The following is a 19,531-nucleotide window of genomic DNA, read 5'->3' as shown; positions in this document are numbered from 1 at the left end:
TTAATAGCAAGAGGCCAGATAATCAGCTTGATAAAAATGGTGATGCTCCAGCACAAATCATGCCTTATGCATTTGTTCTTCACCACCAATAATGGCAGAAAAAAAGCAATGTCAGGAAAGAACAATAGGTGATATAAATTTCCTCCTCAATATGCTGTCTTAAAATTACAATGGCCAGTAGCAGCTGACAGATTACAATGGCCAGTAGCAGCTGACAGATTTACAATGGCCAGTAGAAGCTGACAGATTTACAATGGCCAGTAGCAGCTGACAGATTTATAATGGCCAGTAGCAGCGGATAGATTTATAATGGCCAGTAGCAGCTGACAGATTTACAATGGCCAGTAGCAGCTGATAGATTTACAATGACAAGTAACTAAAATTTGTATATGGGCACATTTTTAAAAAATGTATTCATGATGATCTACAAATACAAAGTAACACAAATTTATGCATGTACAAATTTCTCTTGCTTTCATTACTGTCTGCAAAGTCATGGTAGGTCACAACTAAAACTAATTAGCAACCCTTTCACTGTAATAAATTAGAAAGAGCAGTAGTGTTTTTAGATAAGGAATTGTATTATTTATATGTTGGTCTGAAGCAACTAAGAGAGACTCTTTTTGTTTAAACAAAACAATTAGTTATACCATTTTAATATGTTAGCCCTTGTATAAAATCCACTTTGCCTGAAACGCAGAATGTAAATTCAGGAACTTTGATAATCTCCTGCAGTGACTTAAACTCTGATTTCCAAGAATTGTTTAACCTTTAATAACTTTTAGCAGAAGAGTTTTTGCCTTGGGAGAAAGGTCATGTTTAAACGTTAAATATTCTTCTTGAAAACAGCTTGAGAAACACAGTAATAATTAAACATGACAAAAAAATTAAAAATGCTTATGCAAGTGTTTCTGTCAAAGTATTTGGTTGCAATCCTTCCTTTTTATTTCACCTCTGCCAAAGGTCTGCTGATTTTTAATGAGAGATTTGCAAACTATTGTGTACCACCTTGAATCCCTTTATTACTCGAAACAGCTTAATAAATATCCTGACATTGGCCTTCAATTTGTCTAAGTTACAACAATAAGGTAATCAACTGTAGTAATTCATAATCGGTTTACTCTGTGCACCATAGCACTGGTCATTGCTTTGGTGGAATAATTCCAGTCCCAAGTAGACTGATTCTTACTGGTCTTAATAGTGTGTATATAGAATGCATTAATAAACTTTTTTTTGTTCAGAGGTCTTGCTAGGATTTTAAAACTAGGAGTCCAGGACTCCCATTTTGGTAAAAACAGGAGTCCCACCATCAAAAGTTGAGTCCCTTCTTTCCTACAGAATCAACACAGATGTTGAGTGTATCTCTTTTTAGATGGAGAGGTTTTCGTAATGTAATCACTCACTATAACATAGCTTCATTACAACAGTCCATTGACAGGATTGCAAATTTATGGTTTATTTATTTTATTTGTATACGTACTTGTAGTAATTTTAGGCAAATAAATAGTATCTGATTTGCTCCCCCCCCCCCCCCCCGTATTTGCGCAAATACGTGTCAAGTTAGAAAAGAGCTTAGACCTCCTTAAAGTGCATCTCGTGAATTCCACAACATAGCATTGTCCCATGTGTTTCTGACCTACATAATTTGCATTTTAAAGTTAAATCTTTAATAAAATAATACCTAGGCTTTGGTTTCAATCATTTGTACATTTTTTTCTGAATATATTTGCCCGATGATTTAAGAAAACAGATAATCTAATAAACTGGTACATCCCAGAGTTAGCAAAGTCCACCATTATTTCCCATAAGGCCTACTGGTTCACTTACAGTTTCAAACTAGTTTTATGATGAAATAGTGTATAAGAGGCAGTTAATATATATCCAAATCACCAATTCTGATCTTAAAACACAAGTTTGTATGTTTTATCATCAAAGGATAGCATGCAGGAAATTGATAGTTGCTACCTTACTCGGAAAAGGGTTAATGGTCAGTCAGCTATCAAAACATAATGCTTGTGAATGGGCAAGAGTTTGTTTGTCAACGTAATTGATATGAAAGCTATTCCTAGCTACTGATGCCTTGATGAATACATTTCTCTACAAGACTAGAACTAACCAGGCTAAGGTGAGGGGCATTAAAAAAATATGGTATGGTCAGTCAATGTACCTCTTAAATAATCACAGGGCAAAGTTTTTTTTGCTTTCCTAACAGAAGAAGGTGAAGGTTACATTTTTAGGTGACTTGTCACCCACTTACATTGATTCTGAGGTCACGTGCACTGCTTATTCTGCTACATTCGGAAATGAACACAATAACGTTGTTTATTTGATGCACTTTTATAATGACCACATGTACATCTCTGGGTCTTTCTGCCTCTGAATTCAATCACTGTAAATATCTACATCATCCCACGCGGTCGCCAGACAAAGCCTTTGAACTTGCCGCCCAGCTATTGCATCATGTTCTTTTTTATGTACTCTTATAAAATGGCAACATGTTTGTTTCATGGGGTCTTTCAGTCACTGAATTCTGTCACTGTAAATATCAACACAGCTAATTGATCAACACATTTTCCTACAAAGCAGGTGGCTGAAGCAGGACTAGCAAGTCTTTGAATTTTGCTGCACACTTACTACATGCGTAAGGAGGACTCCCGCCTCAGTGATTTTCTGCATCCCAGATCAAAAATTGGCATCCATATAAATGTAATTAAGTGTTTCTGAGATCTCTGTTGTTGTTGAAATTTTTTAAAAGCAGTTTATTCTTTGGTTTATTCAATGTGTCAGTATTCCCCCTTATCTCTCTCCAGTTTTTCCTTATTAGTTTTGAAATATGTGGAACATTGTATCATTTAGAGAGAATGTTTAGTTTTAGAACTTGTGCCCAGTGCCATTATGTCATATTGTGACATTAAAATATGTTTAAACTAAAACTGTATTAAATAAATTCCTATCTTTTCCTTAGGTGAAGGTACTGAAAATGAATTCAAAATGTACTCTCTTCATATGATTCTTGGTACAAAATGAAATACTGCCTAATTATTTAGTTCCATTTTTTTTTCAGTTATAAAAGAGAAACAATGTCAAAGAGAAAAGCCAGTCTTGATACTTCCACTGCCGGGCCTTCCTCAAAGCGTCAACAAATATCACATGATTCGGAAGGAGAATCTGATAATGACAGCCGGCTCAACTTGACTCAGAGGGCAGATTTCAGAACTCAGCCAGTAAGTAGAATAGTCAATTGCAAACATTTTATTGTCTCTGAATTCATAATGACTGAAGCTGTATTAGCAATACAGATACCAGTGTCAATTCTAGAATTGTACATTATGGGATTCTTGTCTCCCCATTTGAATGCAAAGATATTCTAAGAGGGAGAAGGGGAATTCATCAAAGTTAATAAAGGTAGGGTTTGCAAATATTTTGCATAATTTTGAAACATTTGTTTGTTTTTCTGGCATAATTTTTATAAAATTATTATGGTTCCCACAATTGTATATCCAAGAATAGACCCAGAGATATGAGTTTAATGGACTCTAATATGCTTGGTCTCAACAAAATGGAATAGGCCATGGACCAATCATTTAGGATTTTTGAATGGTTTTGACAGAGGAAAATGTAAAACGGGAGTCCAGACAAATATTATTTGGAAGTTTTTTATGCACTATATTTTCAGAAATCTTGTCTCAATGGTGTTACAGCTATTAGTATGCATTCATATTTGGATACACATAGAGTGTGCATAAATAAATGGTCACTGTAATCTGTTTGTTTCTATATTCTGATACCACTGAAATATTACATGAGGTATTTTCAATAGTTTCACTTGAAATCATTATACTTGCAGTGTGATTGCATCTTTGAATGAACATTTATCAAGTCCCCATATAAATTACTTTTATCTGCTCTGAACAGGTGATGTTGTCAGTGCCAGCGCATCTAAATGGTGATGTTGGCAGTGTCAGGGGCATCAACATGGTGATATTATCAGAGTCAGGGGCATGCAAAATGATCAAGTTTTTTAGTCACATATCCAATACATCATTTGCTACATTCAAGTGAAACTTTCTGATACCATCACCAGCTACAGTTATATCATTGGAGTTTCAATCTTCTCTTTAAGAACCAAGGTGAATAAGACTAAAGTTTATGCCAAGATAAATTTGGCTCTTTAAGCACCATAGTTAGACTATTCCAGTGGCCTAAGAGGTTAGATTGGATGCAGGAGGTCGTGGGTTCGAATCCCTGTTGAGTCATACCAAAGACTTATAAAGAAATGGTACTAACTGCTTGGCACTGCACATTAAGAGGTTTGTGTTAGGACTGGTCGGCCTGGTGTCAGGATAATGTGACTGGGTGGGACATTATGCCACATGTATTGCAGCATGATGCCCCAGTGCTAGACATCACTGTAAACTTCTACACTGTATACATCATAACGATATGACTCAGATTGTTAAAGCTTCATTAAATATCCAAATCGGACACACACATGGTCAATAAGGTTAAAGTTTATGCCAGGTATACTTGGAGCTCAACAGTTTAGATATCACTGTGAATAAAGCTAATATTTATGCCAAATTAACTCTTGAAGTTTTTTTCTCACCAGTTTAAGAGACATTAGTGAATAATAGTGAATAAGATTTAAGATAGGCTTGGAGTTTCTGTCTCATGGTGAATAAGGCTAAAGTTTATGCCAAGAGATGATTAGAGTTCTATTCAAGCATCATGGTGAAGAAGTGTCAAGTGGGATTTTTTCTACATCATTGGGTGCAATCAACTTTAACTTTAGGCTGAAATCATTGATAGCAATATTCAAGTTTTGTCTTAGAATGTTTGAGAGTCACACTTCTTTTAAATTTGTTTCTGTATTCAGCTGAAACTTTGGTTTAAAATTAGACAGCTTTCTCCAAGTTTGATTTTGGACAATATTCTCAAATCATTGATATTTCATAATGATTACAGCACCTTAAGTACGTATGATATAGACTCTTGGGCACTTACAGTTTCAGTATACAATTATTAAAGTGGAGAAAAGTATGTCAGCTCTTAAAAAAGTCATCAAAAGTTGTTTACATTTTTTGAGACATGGACATGTAATGAAAATGACAGTAATGCCAAGAAAAGAAAAAAAGATTGGTGAAAGTGCAAATGAAGACAAAGATAACCTGAACTTGGAATGCATATCTAATATTTTCTCCCTCTGGGTACCATACATGTATGTGTGTTATTCATTTATGTCAGCTATCTATATGTTGTAAGAGGCGACTAATAAAGGCGTCATGTGATGATGTTTCAGTTAAAGCCTTAGGCTTTGTAAAAGAGTGACATTTATGTAAAAAAAAATCACTTTGTATTTGAAGGATATTGTTCTTTTTTGCTTTTATCTTTGTTTTGTGTGGGTGTTTTGGGAGAGGGGGGTAAACCTAAACTTTGTACCATACAGTCAGGAATGTGCTGATGTGCCATTATAATATATTACAGGCATGTTCCCAATGGGGCTTGGACCACTAAGTCATTTTCTCTAGACATCAGTCTTGCTTTTTATGGTTATAAATATTTTTATGCCATAGATGGCCCAATAAACAGTTTATGAAAAATCAAACTTAGTTTCTTTACTGCATTTTTTCTAGATGAACGACTCTAAGGTAAATTTTCATACTGATATTATACCAAGGGGTGCGAGACTGAGAGTCAAAAATCTCCTTGGTGTGAGAACTGAGGGTCAGACTGAGTAAAAAACAAACTTTGGTATCAAAACTGGGGGTCACATACAAAATTTGGGGGTCTCTGAAGTGCAAATGAGGGTAAAGGGAAATACTGTCTGTGGTTTGATCTTGCACTGTCCAGTGTTTTTTGCCACTTTGAGACTGGTACCTTGTTCAGTTAATAATTGGTTAGTGTGGGACCCAGCTTAATTAATAATTATTAGCTTGAATTCTATAACTTAAGTGAAAATGAGACAAGTAAGTTCATTATTTCTTTACTTTGTATTTTTCTTTGCAGCAAGAAGCAGAGGTGGGAGTGGTTGAAAAGATATCCCTCAAAAACTTCATGTGCCACAATCGACTTGACATCACACTTGGGCCACATGTCAACTTCGTAATTGGCAGAAATGGGAGTATGTATACTAATAAATACATTTAATAGAGAAACGATAAATAGATATAACATAATTGTTTTGATATCAACATTTGACATTATCATATAATGTGCACATAACATTAATGGCACAAAAGCACAATAATGTCTTTATGAATATACAGTGGAACCCCGCTATAACGCAATAATTGGGGTCCAAAGAATTGGATCACGTTAATATTGGGGTCGGGTTAATGCGGGGTTTTACAGTATTTTACTTTTTCAGAGAACAACTCATTGGCATTTATACGTGTATTCATGTCTAATGTATATGATGAATAGGGTATCAACACCGTTTACTATTGTGTCGTCCTTGCATTCAGTTCATCTATAATGCATGTAATTCCACAGAAAAATTGCACACAGATTTACACTATTCAGTATTTTTTCTCAGATCATTGTGTCTGAATTCAGCGTCTAATATATAGCATGAACAGAGTATCAACACCGTTTACTTGCCGTCTGATATTGTACCATTGGGGATTGAAATTAATCAATAAAATATGTAATTCCATTGCAAATATTGTATGCATATATAAACTATTCAATAATTTTGTCACACATCATTATGTGTCAATTCAGTGATAAAAATTAACAGCAAAATTAGGTTAAGAAAGACGAAGCACGTATACGGTTCATTACGTTACAGGGTCTATGAACACTGTCAGTACAAATTTCATACTGCTAAAATTTTCTCATATGCGTTTCCATGTACATTTATCCATTGCAAATTTCCAATAATTAACACTTGTATGCCTATTCGTTTGAATGACTACAACAAGAATAATTACCAATCAACACATGCTTTCAGCGTGCATATAACTTATCCTTCAGATTTTGTGAATATCGAAAGAAACATGTGAAAACTACTATACTAATCATTGAGCAAATTGCAGTGAATGACTTGCATTTGTGAACTTGCTTTCCCATAACGGTAAAATATTTGTATACAAAATAGGAAATTAATAACAACTTCATAAACAAACACCATACCCATATAAAACCCAAGAACTAAGTGCAGTATGCCTGCAAATGGTCACGAGTCACTTTTATATAAAAAGAAATTAAGCTGAACACATGTACAATTTCATACCCTTTCAATTTCCAGCTAATAAAGTGGACATTATTTACTAGTCAACTGATTGCATCTAATAACACTGTCAAGCCCAGCAAACGTGTTGGTGGCTTTCATTTTTTTAATGTTTATTAAATTGTGAGAATCTTTTATCAACCACCGCATTGGCTGCTGCTTGTTTGTGTATGCAGTTAAAGAAGAAACACATGTCGGCTATTGTTTGAGCAACGATTGTATACAGAATTAATTGAAGACAATCACAAAGACGACTTACTGGCTTTATTATGGATCAGTAACAAGTAACATTTCCAATAATGTTTATTTTGGCATAACACTTAAAGAACCTGGTGAAATTGTTAAACTTCAGAAGCCAAGTTTCGATATGATCATATTATATTCAAATTCTTAGTCGAACTCTTCCCAAAATGATAATAAACGTTTTATACACTATTTCTCACACTTTAAAAAAAGTATTTTCCCGGGTACGAGAAAAATACACGTACCTGTATTTAAAATTTCAGGAACCACGCCATGATCGTATTTTATATCATATTATATTCGAATTCATACACTATCTCTTTCCCAAAATGATAATAATTTTTTTTTTGCACAACGTGCTGCACCATTAATACTGGCTGCCATGTATAGCCTATCGTGTGCTGAAAAATGGCATTAAACCACACAACACCAACACCAGCAAAGTGCAGAGAATGAATTGTATTTGTGAACTTGCATTTCCATAACAGTAAAATATTTTTATAAAAAAATAGGAAATTAATAAAGAGTTCATAAGTAAACCCCATACATATGTAAAACCCGATAACTAAGTGCAGTAGGCCAGCAATGGTCACGAGTCACTTTTATTAAATACATGTATTTAACATTTCAGGAACCACGTCACAATCACATTAAATTCGAATTCATACGCAATCTCTTCCCCATAATGATAATAAATTTTTTATACACTATTTCATGTACTTTGAAGATTTTTTTTCTCCATGTGCGAATGTATATACGAAAATTTGGGAGCCACGCCATGACTGCATTATATCCGAATTCGCGTTATAGCGGGGTTGCACTGTATATTTATATATGCTTGAGGATTTAATAGCTAGTCTGCACAAAAATTTACCAGATTAGGTCAATAATTGTTCTGTCACCTAGAAAATTAATAACATCTGATTGGTTAATCTAACCACTTTGTTTTATGCCAAGTTTTAGAGGGAAATAAGTCATTTTCTAGGACATTCCTTAAATGAGAGTGGTAACTCTGCCTTTCAGAATCACAAATCCCATTTATTTGTGTTGGAACTACCTTAGTTTGGAACAAATTCCGGTAATAATCAGCTGCTGTGAGAGACTGGTCATATCACACAGCATTGTGTTAGTCCACCCCAATTCAGCAAATAGGGGTACAGGGTATTGATAATCCAGAGATGATCAAAATAAAGAACTAAACCTACTGCATTTGTGGTTCTTTAAACCCCTACATGTTTACAATAATAAAAAGGACCATGACTGCCAGTATCTAATGAGTTCCTCTCTTTGTTTTATGCAAATTAGTATCACTTTAACCTGCCAAACTATCATTATTCTCTAGTATTTGATTATGGAAAGTACTCCTTCTGCAGTAGAAAGATGGTCTTACAAGAGAAATGATCTTTGGAAATGTACAGTGGGAAGAAAGAGCAAGACTTATAAAATTGTAAAAAAATGCCCATGATTTAGGTGCAGGACAAGATATTTTATCTTTTTATAAGTGTTATCTCATTAGAGATGTCTGACAAGAGAATAACAAAGTTATATAGACGACAAAAACAGTATTTTGGGGGGAGAAATGATATTTAAATGCCATACATATTGCAATACACAACCTTTGATATTTAAATGCCATACATATTGCAATACACAACCTTTGATATGATACATACCATGTATACTCAACTATAAGTCACACACATACAGACATATCCTTTTAGGGCTGCAAAACACTAATTTGTCTTTGACACCCCTATAAAGATGGGCTGTATTTGCAAGTAAGATCCATCTGTGGGAGTGACTTGTTTTCAGTGAGCCATTGTTGCATTTTGGAAAAATACACAGGGCAAACTTGATAGATATAGACACGCCAAATAAAGACAACCAGTGTAAAATGCAGTTATATTATTGAGTGGAAATAAATTGACAACTTAAATTTTTTCCATCATAAGATCAATAGAGATCCATAATGCTTGGCATTTTAAATCTATTTATATAAATCTATGAGTTCTATTATAGGACACATACTGGTATAAAAATTGTAGCCTAGAATGATCCAGTTCACGATATCCCTAATGTTAATTCCACATGTATTACAAATAAACAATAGAAGTAAAGTCCACAATTTTGTGATTCACAGAATCCTATAAATGCACGGGTTGTTTTTTTTTTGTGATTTGGTACAAAACACAGAATTCTTCCTCATTGTCTGGGTGACAAAATAATGCTTTGAAATCCTCCATTGTCGTATAGTAATTTTAAATTTCATCCAACTCGAATTCCAGTTCTTTATCTTAGCTGTCATATGCAGGTGCTTATTTGGAGACTACACTTGGCTCTGTATAAAGTGACACTTCAATGATTCATTCTGTGAAATCTATTAAAGGATGCAACTGAAAACTGATGTAAATTGTGCTGAAAGATCACCAGGACTTCAGATAACCATCCTCTCTTAATTGCTATTGAACAAGAATCAGATGTATGGCTCAATCAAAGGGTTGCCACTTGGGAAATCAAATAGGGGGCTAAGGGATTAAGGTTTAACATGTACAGGGATTTGTAGGATTGTTCGTACCACTGAACAAGTATCAAATTCATGGATCAATCAGAAGGAAACAAAGACAGTACTGCCTTCCAAGAGCTGATCAGCCCACACAGACTTTCAGAGAACTTGGGAAATATCAATTAGGAATTATATTTGGCTTGTGCAAAAGAAAATATAAATCAAATCAAGACTTTCATTGGATCAAACAATGTTTATGCAGCAAAACAAAACATATCATTTAGAAACAGGTTGCAAAAAAATGGAAGCAATATACTTGCTAATAAACACTCTTGGTAAGCAACATTGATGGAGACTCACTTTCCAGTGGGTAATATTTAATTTACCATCAATATTTTCCTGTAATTACAATCCAAATAATTGTAGATATACATATTGTGTAGTGAATACTGTCATGAAACTGATAAACGCAGTCCATATCATAGATGCATTTCTGAATGGGAATAGTGGCATCAAAATGTACAAGTATTTGAATTGGCAGTTTTTGTGCAGACTGAAAATATATGTAGTTTGCAATATTACCTTAATTTATCATATTTATTGTATGTTGCACTTATTAGATGACCCCTACTGTGCATGTTTGTTAAAAATTAGCGGTAAAGATTATTGTGAATCAGTTATCAACTGTTAGTATCAATGTGTGGATCAAAATTGTTAATGTGTCAATGCATTGAATTATTTCGATCCATGTATTTTAACTCTTTTATTGATGTTCCCGCTATGAGAGGTGCCTCACAAGAGAATAACTTAAGTTCTATGGGAGAAACAGTGTATTTTTCAATGATTGAAAGTCTAATACATGCCATGATATAAAGTAAAGCCACTAACTTTGACTGGAACAACTGCAGTGGCTTATCATCACAAATCAACATTTGCATTTAGGTTAGTTTTCAAACACTGGTAGGGCATTATGTTCCATAAACACATTTCCAGTTAACACCATAGTCACCAATACTTTTTGAAAATTTGAAGAATTTAAAGTCAAAATCATGCGATTTCACTTGCCATTCATCAGGTATTTTTGCTAAATAGTGCTTGTTATGCATGTATTTGTTAATGCAATACACATTTTTTTATGATTGTCAGGTGGAAAAAGTGCAGTTGTGACAGCCCTAGTTGTTGGTCTTGGTGGTAAAGCCTCAGTTACCAGCAGAGGAAACACTATCAAATCCTTCATTAAATATGGAAAACAGTAAGAGTTCTCACCTGCTTCATATCCTACATGTGAAATCTTACCTATTTTTGGGGGTTATATAGTTTCTCTGACAGTACTAAATACCTGTTTTGACTTTTATTTTATTTTGGTTTCTGCAGCCATTTAATTGTAACATACATGATACTATATATTAAAGAAATATTAAGTACATGTACTTATATATTTTATTGAGGAATTTTAATTATTTGTCAAAATATAAACATTTTATTAATTTTTTTAAATAAATTACAGTTCTTTTGAACAACAAGTAAAGGCTGTTTTCTAGATGCAGTATATATTTACAAATTATTTAAAAAAATACTTGTTCTTTACTGGATTTAAGCATTAGAACAAATTATATCATTCAAGTGAAAAAATTAAAGTTGATTTCAGTAAAAAGCCAGAGATTATTAAATTATATTCATCTTCATAGTATATAGTAATCCTCATGCCCATCCATCCATCCAACCAACCACCCACCCACCTGCACTTGCACTAACACTACATTTTTGATGGATTGTCATGAAACTATGTTTATGAAAAAATCATTTTTCATCTGCAATATTGTTGTTGTACAGTTACTGCCCTTTTTGTCATAGAAAACAACGATCACACAAACATAAAACTTGGAAAACTTTAAAACTAACACTAATAAAACTGATGGTTTGCCAATTCAGGATATAATGAATGAAAATGTATTAAGCTAGTCTTTTAACTTACATTCAGTGATGCAGGTTGCCATTACTAGATTTCAGTAATTAACTAAAAAAAATGTTAATAACGATTGCCCAGTAATAATTAAAATTAATAATACGCATGCTTTAAGACTAAAGTTAGATGTCACTGTACACTGGCTGCAGCTAATACTGAAAGAATAGTTGAAGTAGGTTGTATTTAAGCAGTAACATTTGTCCCTTCTCCTCAAGTAACGATCTGAAAAAATCTGGCCTGTGCCACTAAACAGCTGCTCGCTCGGAACGCTTGAAGCTGGTGCAGACAAATACTGTCTATCTAATTTGGCCTAGTAGGGAAACTGAAACCTGTGAGCGCTCCACCAGCTGTATATGTCTTTTCATGGCAACAGAGGGCTGGCCAGATACAATTCAAGCAATGTGTCAATGGCGTCATCCAAGTGGATTGTTTCGTTGACGGTATGGACAGGTTCATCACAGGCCACATAAAACAAATCCCAGAGACACAGCGTTGATGGTCCAGTGGCATTTGTTTCAGTTTTCCTTTTTTTGGTCAGGGGTTCCTCCTGCTTGTCGCTAACACAACTATGATGCATTCTGCTCTAAGCCATTCTTGGCATCTGGTCACAAGTAATTCTTCACTGAATAGGCGATGTTTGAATCGTGGATCCAAGATGGTGGCCAAGACAAGCATCTTGTTGCTAACAACCTCAGCAAAGCATGTGTTTAGTGATGTCAACATATCATGGCGCATTGTCTGAATACCTTGACTCACTTCATGCTCTCCAGCGAGCAACATTTGGAGCATTTTCAGCATAGGAAGAATGATGGATACTGATGTTTGGGTATCACTTACTTCCTTGGTAATGTCTGCGAATGGGCCTAACATGTCCACAATATTGTTAATCAGGACCAACTGTTGAGCTTTTAGGCTTGGTAGGTCATAGAGAGTAGCGTAAGCTGCCAAGACTTGTTTTTGTTCAAACAATGAAATCAACATATTGCATGTAGAATTTTAGCATGTCTGGACATCCTGGACAAGGAGTTTCTTATGGGCAACGCCAAATTTTTCCTGCTGCTGTTTGAGCTTCTGTTGTGCCATGATGGGGTGCCATAACTTGCTGACTATGGATTGCAAAATCGCCAAAACATCTTTGACAGTTCAATGCGACATAATGCCATCACTGACAACAAGATGCAGTTTGTGTGCAAAACAGCTGATGCTGTCGATTTCGGCCAGACACATTGCTTTAACCATGTTTGAACCTCTTTCACGCAGAAGAACATGGATCTGAGTTTTGGGAATGTTGTATTCCTCGCATAATTTGTCCACTTTGCATGCCAAATATTCTCTGTGTGTGATTCATCAAGAATCGCTACTGCTAAAATTACCTGTTTCCCATGAAAGTCTTTCGTCAGCTAGTGTGCCGTAAGAGTCAACAAGGCTATGCCAGTGGATGGGTCTGACCATGCATCAGAGGTCAGATTTGGCAGAAACTAAATCACACACCTTGCTTTGTATCACCTTATGCAAGTCAGGTATCAAAGATGTGGGAAAGTACTTCTGTCTTGGAATTTTATAGCGTGGTTCTGCCTTGGCCATCAGACGTCAAAATCCAATGTTGGAACATGGTTGCACATCTACTGTCATGAGCTCTGCAATAGCTTTGTGATAATTAATAGTTCTCGGGTCATCAAATGCAAATGGCTGCTTCAGATTCAGCATGGCATCAATATTCAGAGTACAAGGAGTTGCTGCAGTTACTGAGGTTACAATTTGCTTTAATCTCGTTGACTGCATTTACTTTGAAGTAATTCCAGACTAAACTTGAGTGTTTTGAGTTCAAAATTATGCATAATCTTGGTAGTATATTTAATTGTGTACAATCGCTAGTCAATATTAATAATCCAATCAATTCATTCTCTTGAAACAATGCTTTTAATCAAGTAAAGACACTGCTAAGTTGTCCACATGGCTGGATGGATGCATGCACCACGCTGCGAGTTGCACGCTGAAGCAGCTCAGCAGCTGGGGTATCCAGGGATAACGTTGCTGGCATGACATTATCAATGCTGCATAATATTTTATGTCAGCGTTCAGCTGCTTCAGCGTCCAACCGCTATTCATTGATTAGCATTGCAGTACTTGCTAAAGAACAGATTAACTATAGTGAGTCATAGTTTCATAGTACAGTGTGACCCCGCTATAGCGCGCTCCATTATAACGCGAATTCAGATATAATGCAGTTGTGGCGTGGCTTCTGAAATTTCATATACATATATTTTTCTTGTGCACACAAAAAAAATCTTAAAAAGTACCAAAAAAATGTAAAAATTTGCTTATCATTTTGGGGAAGATATTGCGTATGAATAATACAAGATGATCATGGTTTGGCTCCTGAAATTTTATATGCATTTTTCTCGTACACGAAAAAGTATTTTCTTCTTCTTAAAAGTAAGAAGAAGAAAAAAAACGCATAAAAAGTTTATTCTGGGATCACGTAGGGTTCGCCAATGTTGCAAACTTGGATTGTTTTTCATTATTGGCTGCAAAACATACCATGTGGCTTTTTATTGGTTTGAAGTGCAGAAATTCAGAGGTCCCATGAAAGGAAGCCGCAAACTAGATATAAAATGCACTGAAATTTATCTATTGTTACATAAACAAATTCTTTGTCCATACTGATAAACCATCTAAACAGTGCATTGTTATATCATAATCCACTTATCTTGACATCTAGCATGAGTTCTGTATGTTGTGAAACATTCACTTTTTTGTTGTTGACATTTCTGGTAACGGAGATCAACTGGATGAGGCATTGTCTCGTAATCTCTCTTTTATCAGATTTTCGGCCCGCTTGGTAGTAATTGATATATTTACAAAGACTGACATTTGTATGTGGATAGTAAGTAAAATTCATCTTCTTTTCACCCAGAATTCTTCAGAACACTCACATTTTCTGTAATAATCCCTGTCATCAGAACACTTGCGTCTCTATCGTCCGTTGACCCTTTGTTAATTTTCAGATGCATGCATGGAAGGCAGCATCATGCTGCTACCACGAATGTAAAAAATAAATATATCTTACTTATTTGTTTATTCAGTAGGCATGAAGGGACAGTAACTAGAATAGTCTAAATGACAGCCAGTTCCTTTTTAAAAATGTACCCAGATAAAATAGTTTGCTGAAATTTCAAAGGAAACAGATTACAGTGTGTTAAAAAGTATTTACTTTTAAGAAATATTTGTCTTTCAGTTAACCTCCAAAACAAATGTTTATTCCTTAAATTTAAACTATTTAATTCTGATTTAAAATTCAAGCCATGTCAAGATGAATGTTATGATTGAATTTATATTTTGGAAATTTGTTTACATCGTCACCGATTATTTCCGCCGATGCTGATTATACCGATTGTTCTAATAATCTGCCTGATTATGATTATGGCCGATTGATCGATACAGCTTTAGTTTACTTATCTACGGTAATCATGCTACTCAATTGAGCCAGTGTCCATGCCTTAATTGATTGACAATTAAAGTCAATGGTAAAGCTTGCCAACAGCTTCTCTTGGGTCACTGGTTCTTTCCAGGGTTTTCATCGTGTTCTTCCTCTGCCATGTATAGCCTATCTTGTGCTGAAAAATGCCATTAAACACCCTACAATAACAATAACAAATATGAATGATTAGTCCATTATAATTTTTGGGGGGCCAACTAATTTAGTACTAATATTATGCATGGCATCTCATCCTGCTCAACCCACTTTAGATTTTCCAACAGTTAATTCGCGTCGATTAATGTTGCAGAACAAACAGTTTAATGGCATTGCTGTCTTCTGTTAGAAAACAAAGGACAAATCTGCCATTTATGAATAGAATGAAATGCCAAAACAACCAGTTGTTCAAATTCAAAGTTGGAATGAATGCTGTTTTGAAAGTTATGAATTTGTGTTACAATAAGCTGAAACACAAAACTAAAATGTATCAATGATGATTAGTTATGTGAATATGCTGTATGCTGTTTATGCAGCTTGTGTAATTAAAGTTGTGCCTCATTTCATATAATTTACATCAAATTGTTGGATTGCTTACATCTCTGAAAAACAATGACTCCTGAGTGTGTGGGTCAAAAAAATAAAATAGCAATTGACTTTTAAATGTGATTTGGGAGAAAGATTTTTTAAAAATGAGGAATAAAGCAAAACTGTATCTAGTATTCTTGGGAATAAACAAGGATATACATTTAGCACCGTAAAAGTACTGTTCTGTACACTATATATAGACCAGTAGCCAGGTAAACTCTAATCGCCTGTGAATTATTTAAGTTTTTATTGACTATTTTATTTCAAGTTGGAAAAATTGGAAAATATTCACATGCAAAATAATAACATAAAAACAATCATAGTAGTTTATAAAAGTTTATTGACAGAGCAAATAACAAGAGCTGGTCACTAGTGCAGTATGGTCATCTTGCCAATTTTGTCTTGACATATTTTTTACGTCTGTAAGTGTTGAGACACCGAAAATACTTAAATTTTTTAAATGCATATAAATCTCGGGACATGAAAAATATTAATCATTTTTTGTGTCCCAAGACATAGTCATTATGGTAGTATTATTTTTGTTATAAATTTAGAATATAATAATTTTATTTTTTACTCAAATAAATATGCAAAGTGTAGTAACCAATAAAAATACAAGATTTGTCAAACTCAAATAGGTAACTGCCAATTTGTCTCATTTTTATTGCAGAACTGCTGATGTGGAAATCAAACTTAGAAATAGGGGGACTGATGCCTACAAGCCAGAGGAGTATGGAGACTCTATTATCATTCACAGGAAGTTTACAGCTGATGGAAGTTCTCAGTACAGGCTGAAGTCCAGCACAGGTTGGTTTCTACAGAGTAGAGAACGTTTATTGACTGTTCTTGAATTCTTGACTTTGTTGTTGTCATTGAGGGACACTCAGTTACATTGTATTATCCAGGCATTGCAGATGTATCCATGCCCTTACTCCAGTGTACTGTTGGATTTTTGAAAGTTATGCAAATATGGTTGCTTGAGATGGCGCCTGCTGTTGAAATTGTAACATGTTATAATCCTTAGAATTTCTCATTGTATCTTCAAGTATCTTCATGAATAAAATGTTCATGTGCTGTTTATGACACAATGTTATTAATTCACAGAAAATGGCATTGTAGAGGGATTGTATTTATAACTTGAAGTCAGTGTTAATTGGTTGCCTTTCCCATGTATAGACCTAGAAAGCTGACCAGGCTGGCTTGGGTGAGTATCAAACCCAAGACCACTAAATAATGAGTTTAATGTCTACGGCTTCCAGACTTGATGTAAAAAGGTCTTGTAGCATAATGGTTGAATTAATCACTGCTGCAATTGAATTCCACCAAAGGGCTTATAATTGATTGAATGCAAATAATGACAAAATTATTAATAGATATTTTCACCAGCATTTATCTCCTTTTTCCCTGCCACTTTTTTCTAGGGCGAATAGTATCTCAGAGACGTGATGAACTGGCTCGAATATTGGACCAGTTTAACATCCAAGTGGACAATCCTGTTGCTATTTTGAATCAAGACACCAGTAGAAATTTCCTCAACTCCAAAAGTCCAAATGATAAATACAAGGTAGAGACTAATAATATTCTGTGCCCTGGTCAACGTTCACAAAATATGGGTGTGGATATGCAGAGTGCATCCAGTTTTGGATAAGGACATCTTATATTTCATTCAAGGGTGCATGGTAAAAGTGACCATAAGGACAAATTTTTAATGGTACAGTTGTATATCTCATAAAAAATTCCAAGCTTTTCTGATGGCATGTGATTCATTTTTTATACCTATTGTCAAGATAGCTGCCTAGTCATCCAGAAGCTGGTCTCATTTCAGAAGAAAGTTGTCTCTGAATATTGTTATGATTTAGTCACATGTTTCTCAGACAGATTGTCTCCTGTTACAATAACACTTCCATCAGCCCAAATTTGTAGAACAGTATTTAGGTAAAAATTAGATTGTACAAATGCAATGTTTAGTTTTGCTTTTAACTTATTGTAATATTAAAGATGAACATTGTATTCTGTACACATAAATGTTACATTATATAACATAAACAACTTGTTTTGCAATATGATTATCATATTGTTTTATCTGTTCATACACAGTATTTTGTTACTTATTTGGCGTACTGCACCTTACAATATGAATGTTTATGTTACATTCCCATCTCATTTTGCAATATGATTATCACATTGTTTTATCTGTTCATACACAGCATTTTGTTAGTTATTTGTCATACTGCACTTTACGATTTGAATGTTTGTGTAACATTCCCTTATCATTTTGCAATATGATTATCACATTGTGTGACCTTTTGCATCTGACATTATAAATGTTGCATTCTGCACTTCCACATTTCATTGTTAGATGTAATTATTTTGTGTGATCTATTCCCTAATTATGAAAAATATGATTATCTTAATTATGCATTTTACAGCACAGCATAAACAATTAAGACATATAAAATGAATCCACATATTTTTTTAATCTTCTGACTTATGCTTCTGAAAAACTATTGAGCTTATATAACATGTTCATTGTGTTTAGCTCCATATTTTGCAAGATAAATGTCTGAATGTCAAAGTAGTTGCTGTATTCTACACTAGATGAAAATTGATTTAGGCAGCATCACACTATGATCTAAGAGGCATTTTCCTACCAAAAGAAGGTAAATTGTTGTGAGGAATATGTGCCACTATAAAGTTGGGAAAGATCTAAAGGATGCATGCTAAAGGTCTGGTTGAACGAGATTTGTCTTATTGGAACTTGATTTCAAGAAAACGTTGCTATTATAGCAAGGTATGTGATGTCATTATGACATAAGAGGGTTCTCAATTTACCTATTCTAGCAAGGTATGTAATCTCATTATGGCATACTGCTCCGGTAGCCTATTGGTTAGATCGTCTGCCTTGGATGCGGGAGGTTGTGGGTTGGATCCCCGGCCGAGTCATACCAAAGACTTACAAAAATGGTACAAACAGCTGCCTCGCTTGGCGCTCAGCATTAAGAGGTTAGTGTTAGGACTGGTCGGCCTGGTGTCAGGATAATGTGAATGGAAGGGACATCATGTTTTATGTCAGTGGCATGATGCCCCAGTGCTAGGCATATCTATAAACTGTCACTCTGCAGACATCGTAATGATATGACTGAAATATTGTTAAAGCTACGTTAAAAATCCAAAACACACACACTTATTATGGCATAAGAGGGTTCTCCAGTTACCTATTATAGCAGGTTTATCTGAGTACATGTATGTGTATGAATGATGCTTGTTTCTTCTTCTTTTTTTTAACAGTTCTTCTTGAAGGCTACACAGTTGGAGCAGATTCATCAGGATTACAGCCAAGCCAGTGAGCAGAAAGAGATCACAAAAGAGATAATTGAACAGAAAACACAGGTTACTATATGTGGGCTGTACATTGTGCATCCTGTTTTTGAATACCAAAATAGACAGTTCCAAAGTTTTTGAATAAATGATAGTTGAAAAATTTAAGTGAAAAATATATTTTCTTTGATAGGATTTCATGTTTAT

General features: G+C 34.6%; 1 protein-coding gene across 4 annotated transcripts in view; it reads left to right on the top strand.

The window, feature by feature from the left end:
* Positions 1-19,531, top strand: part of LOC149807325 (structural maintenance of chromosomes protein 6-like) — a 106,130-nt gene that overhangs the window by 3,475 nt on the left and 83,124 nt on the right. For all 4 annotated transcript variants that reach the window (XM_089965324.1, XM_089965341.1, XM_089965351.1 and 1 more), the window contains 6 exons: positions 3,065-3,224; positions 6,007-6,121; positions 11,124-11,229; positions 16,677-16,813; positions 17,428-17,570; positions 19,295-19,396. In XM_089965324.1, coding sequence (XP_089821450.1) covers positions 3,081-3,224; positions 6,007-6,121; positions 11,124-11,229; positions 16,677-16,813; positions 17,428-17,570; positions 19,295-19,396 — 747 coding nt within the window. In that variant the 5' untranslated portion in view covers positions 3,065-3,080. The remainder of the gene's footprint in view (positions 1-3,064; positions 3,225-6,006; positions 6,122-11,123; positions 11,230-16,676; positions 16,814-17,427; positions 17,571-19,294; positions 19,397-19,531) is intronic.

This window comes from Sinohyriopsis cumingii, chromosome 1 (assembly GCF_028554795.1).
Source record: "Sinohyriopsis cumingii isolate HCF-2022 chromosome 1, ASM2855479v2, whole genome shotgun sequence".
NCBI lineage: Eukaryota > Metazoa > Mollusca > Bivalvia > Unionida > Unionidae > Sinohyriopsis > Sinohyriopsis cumingii.
This window is presented reverse-complemented; position numbering and strand designations above follow the sequence as displayed.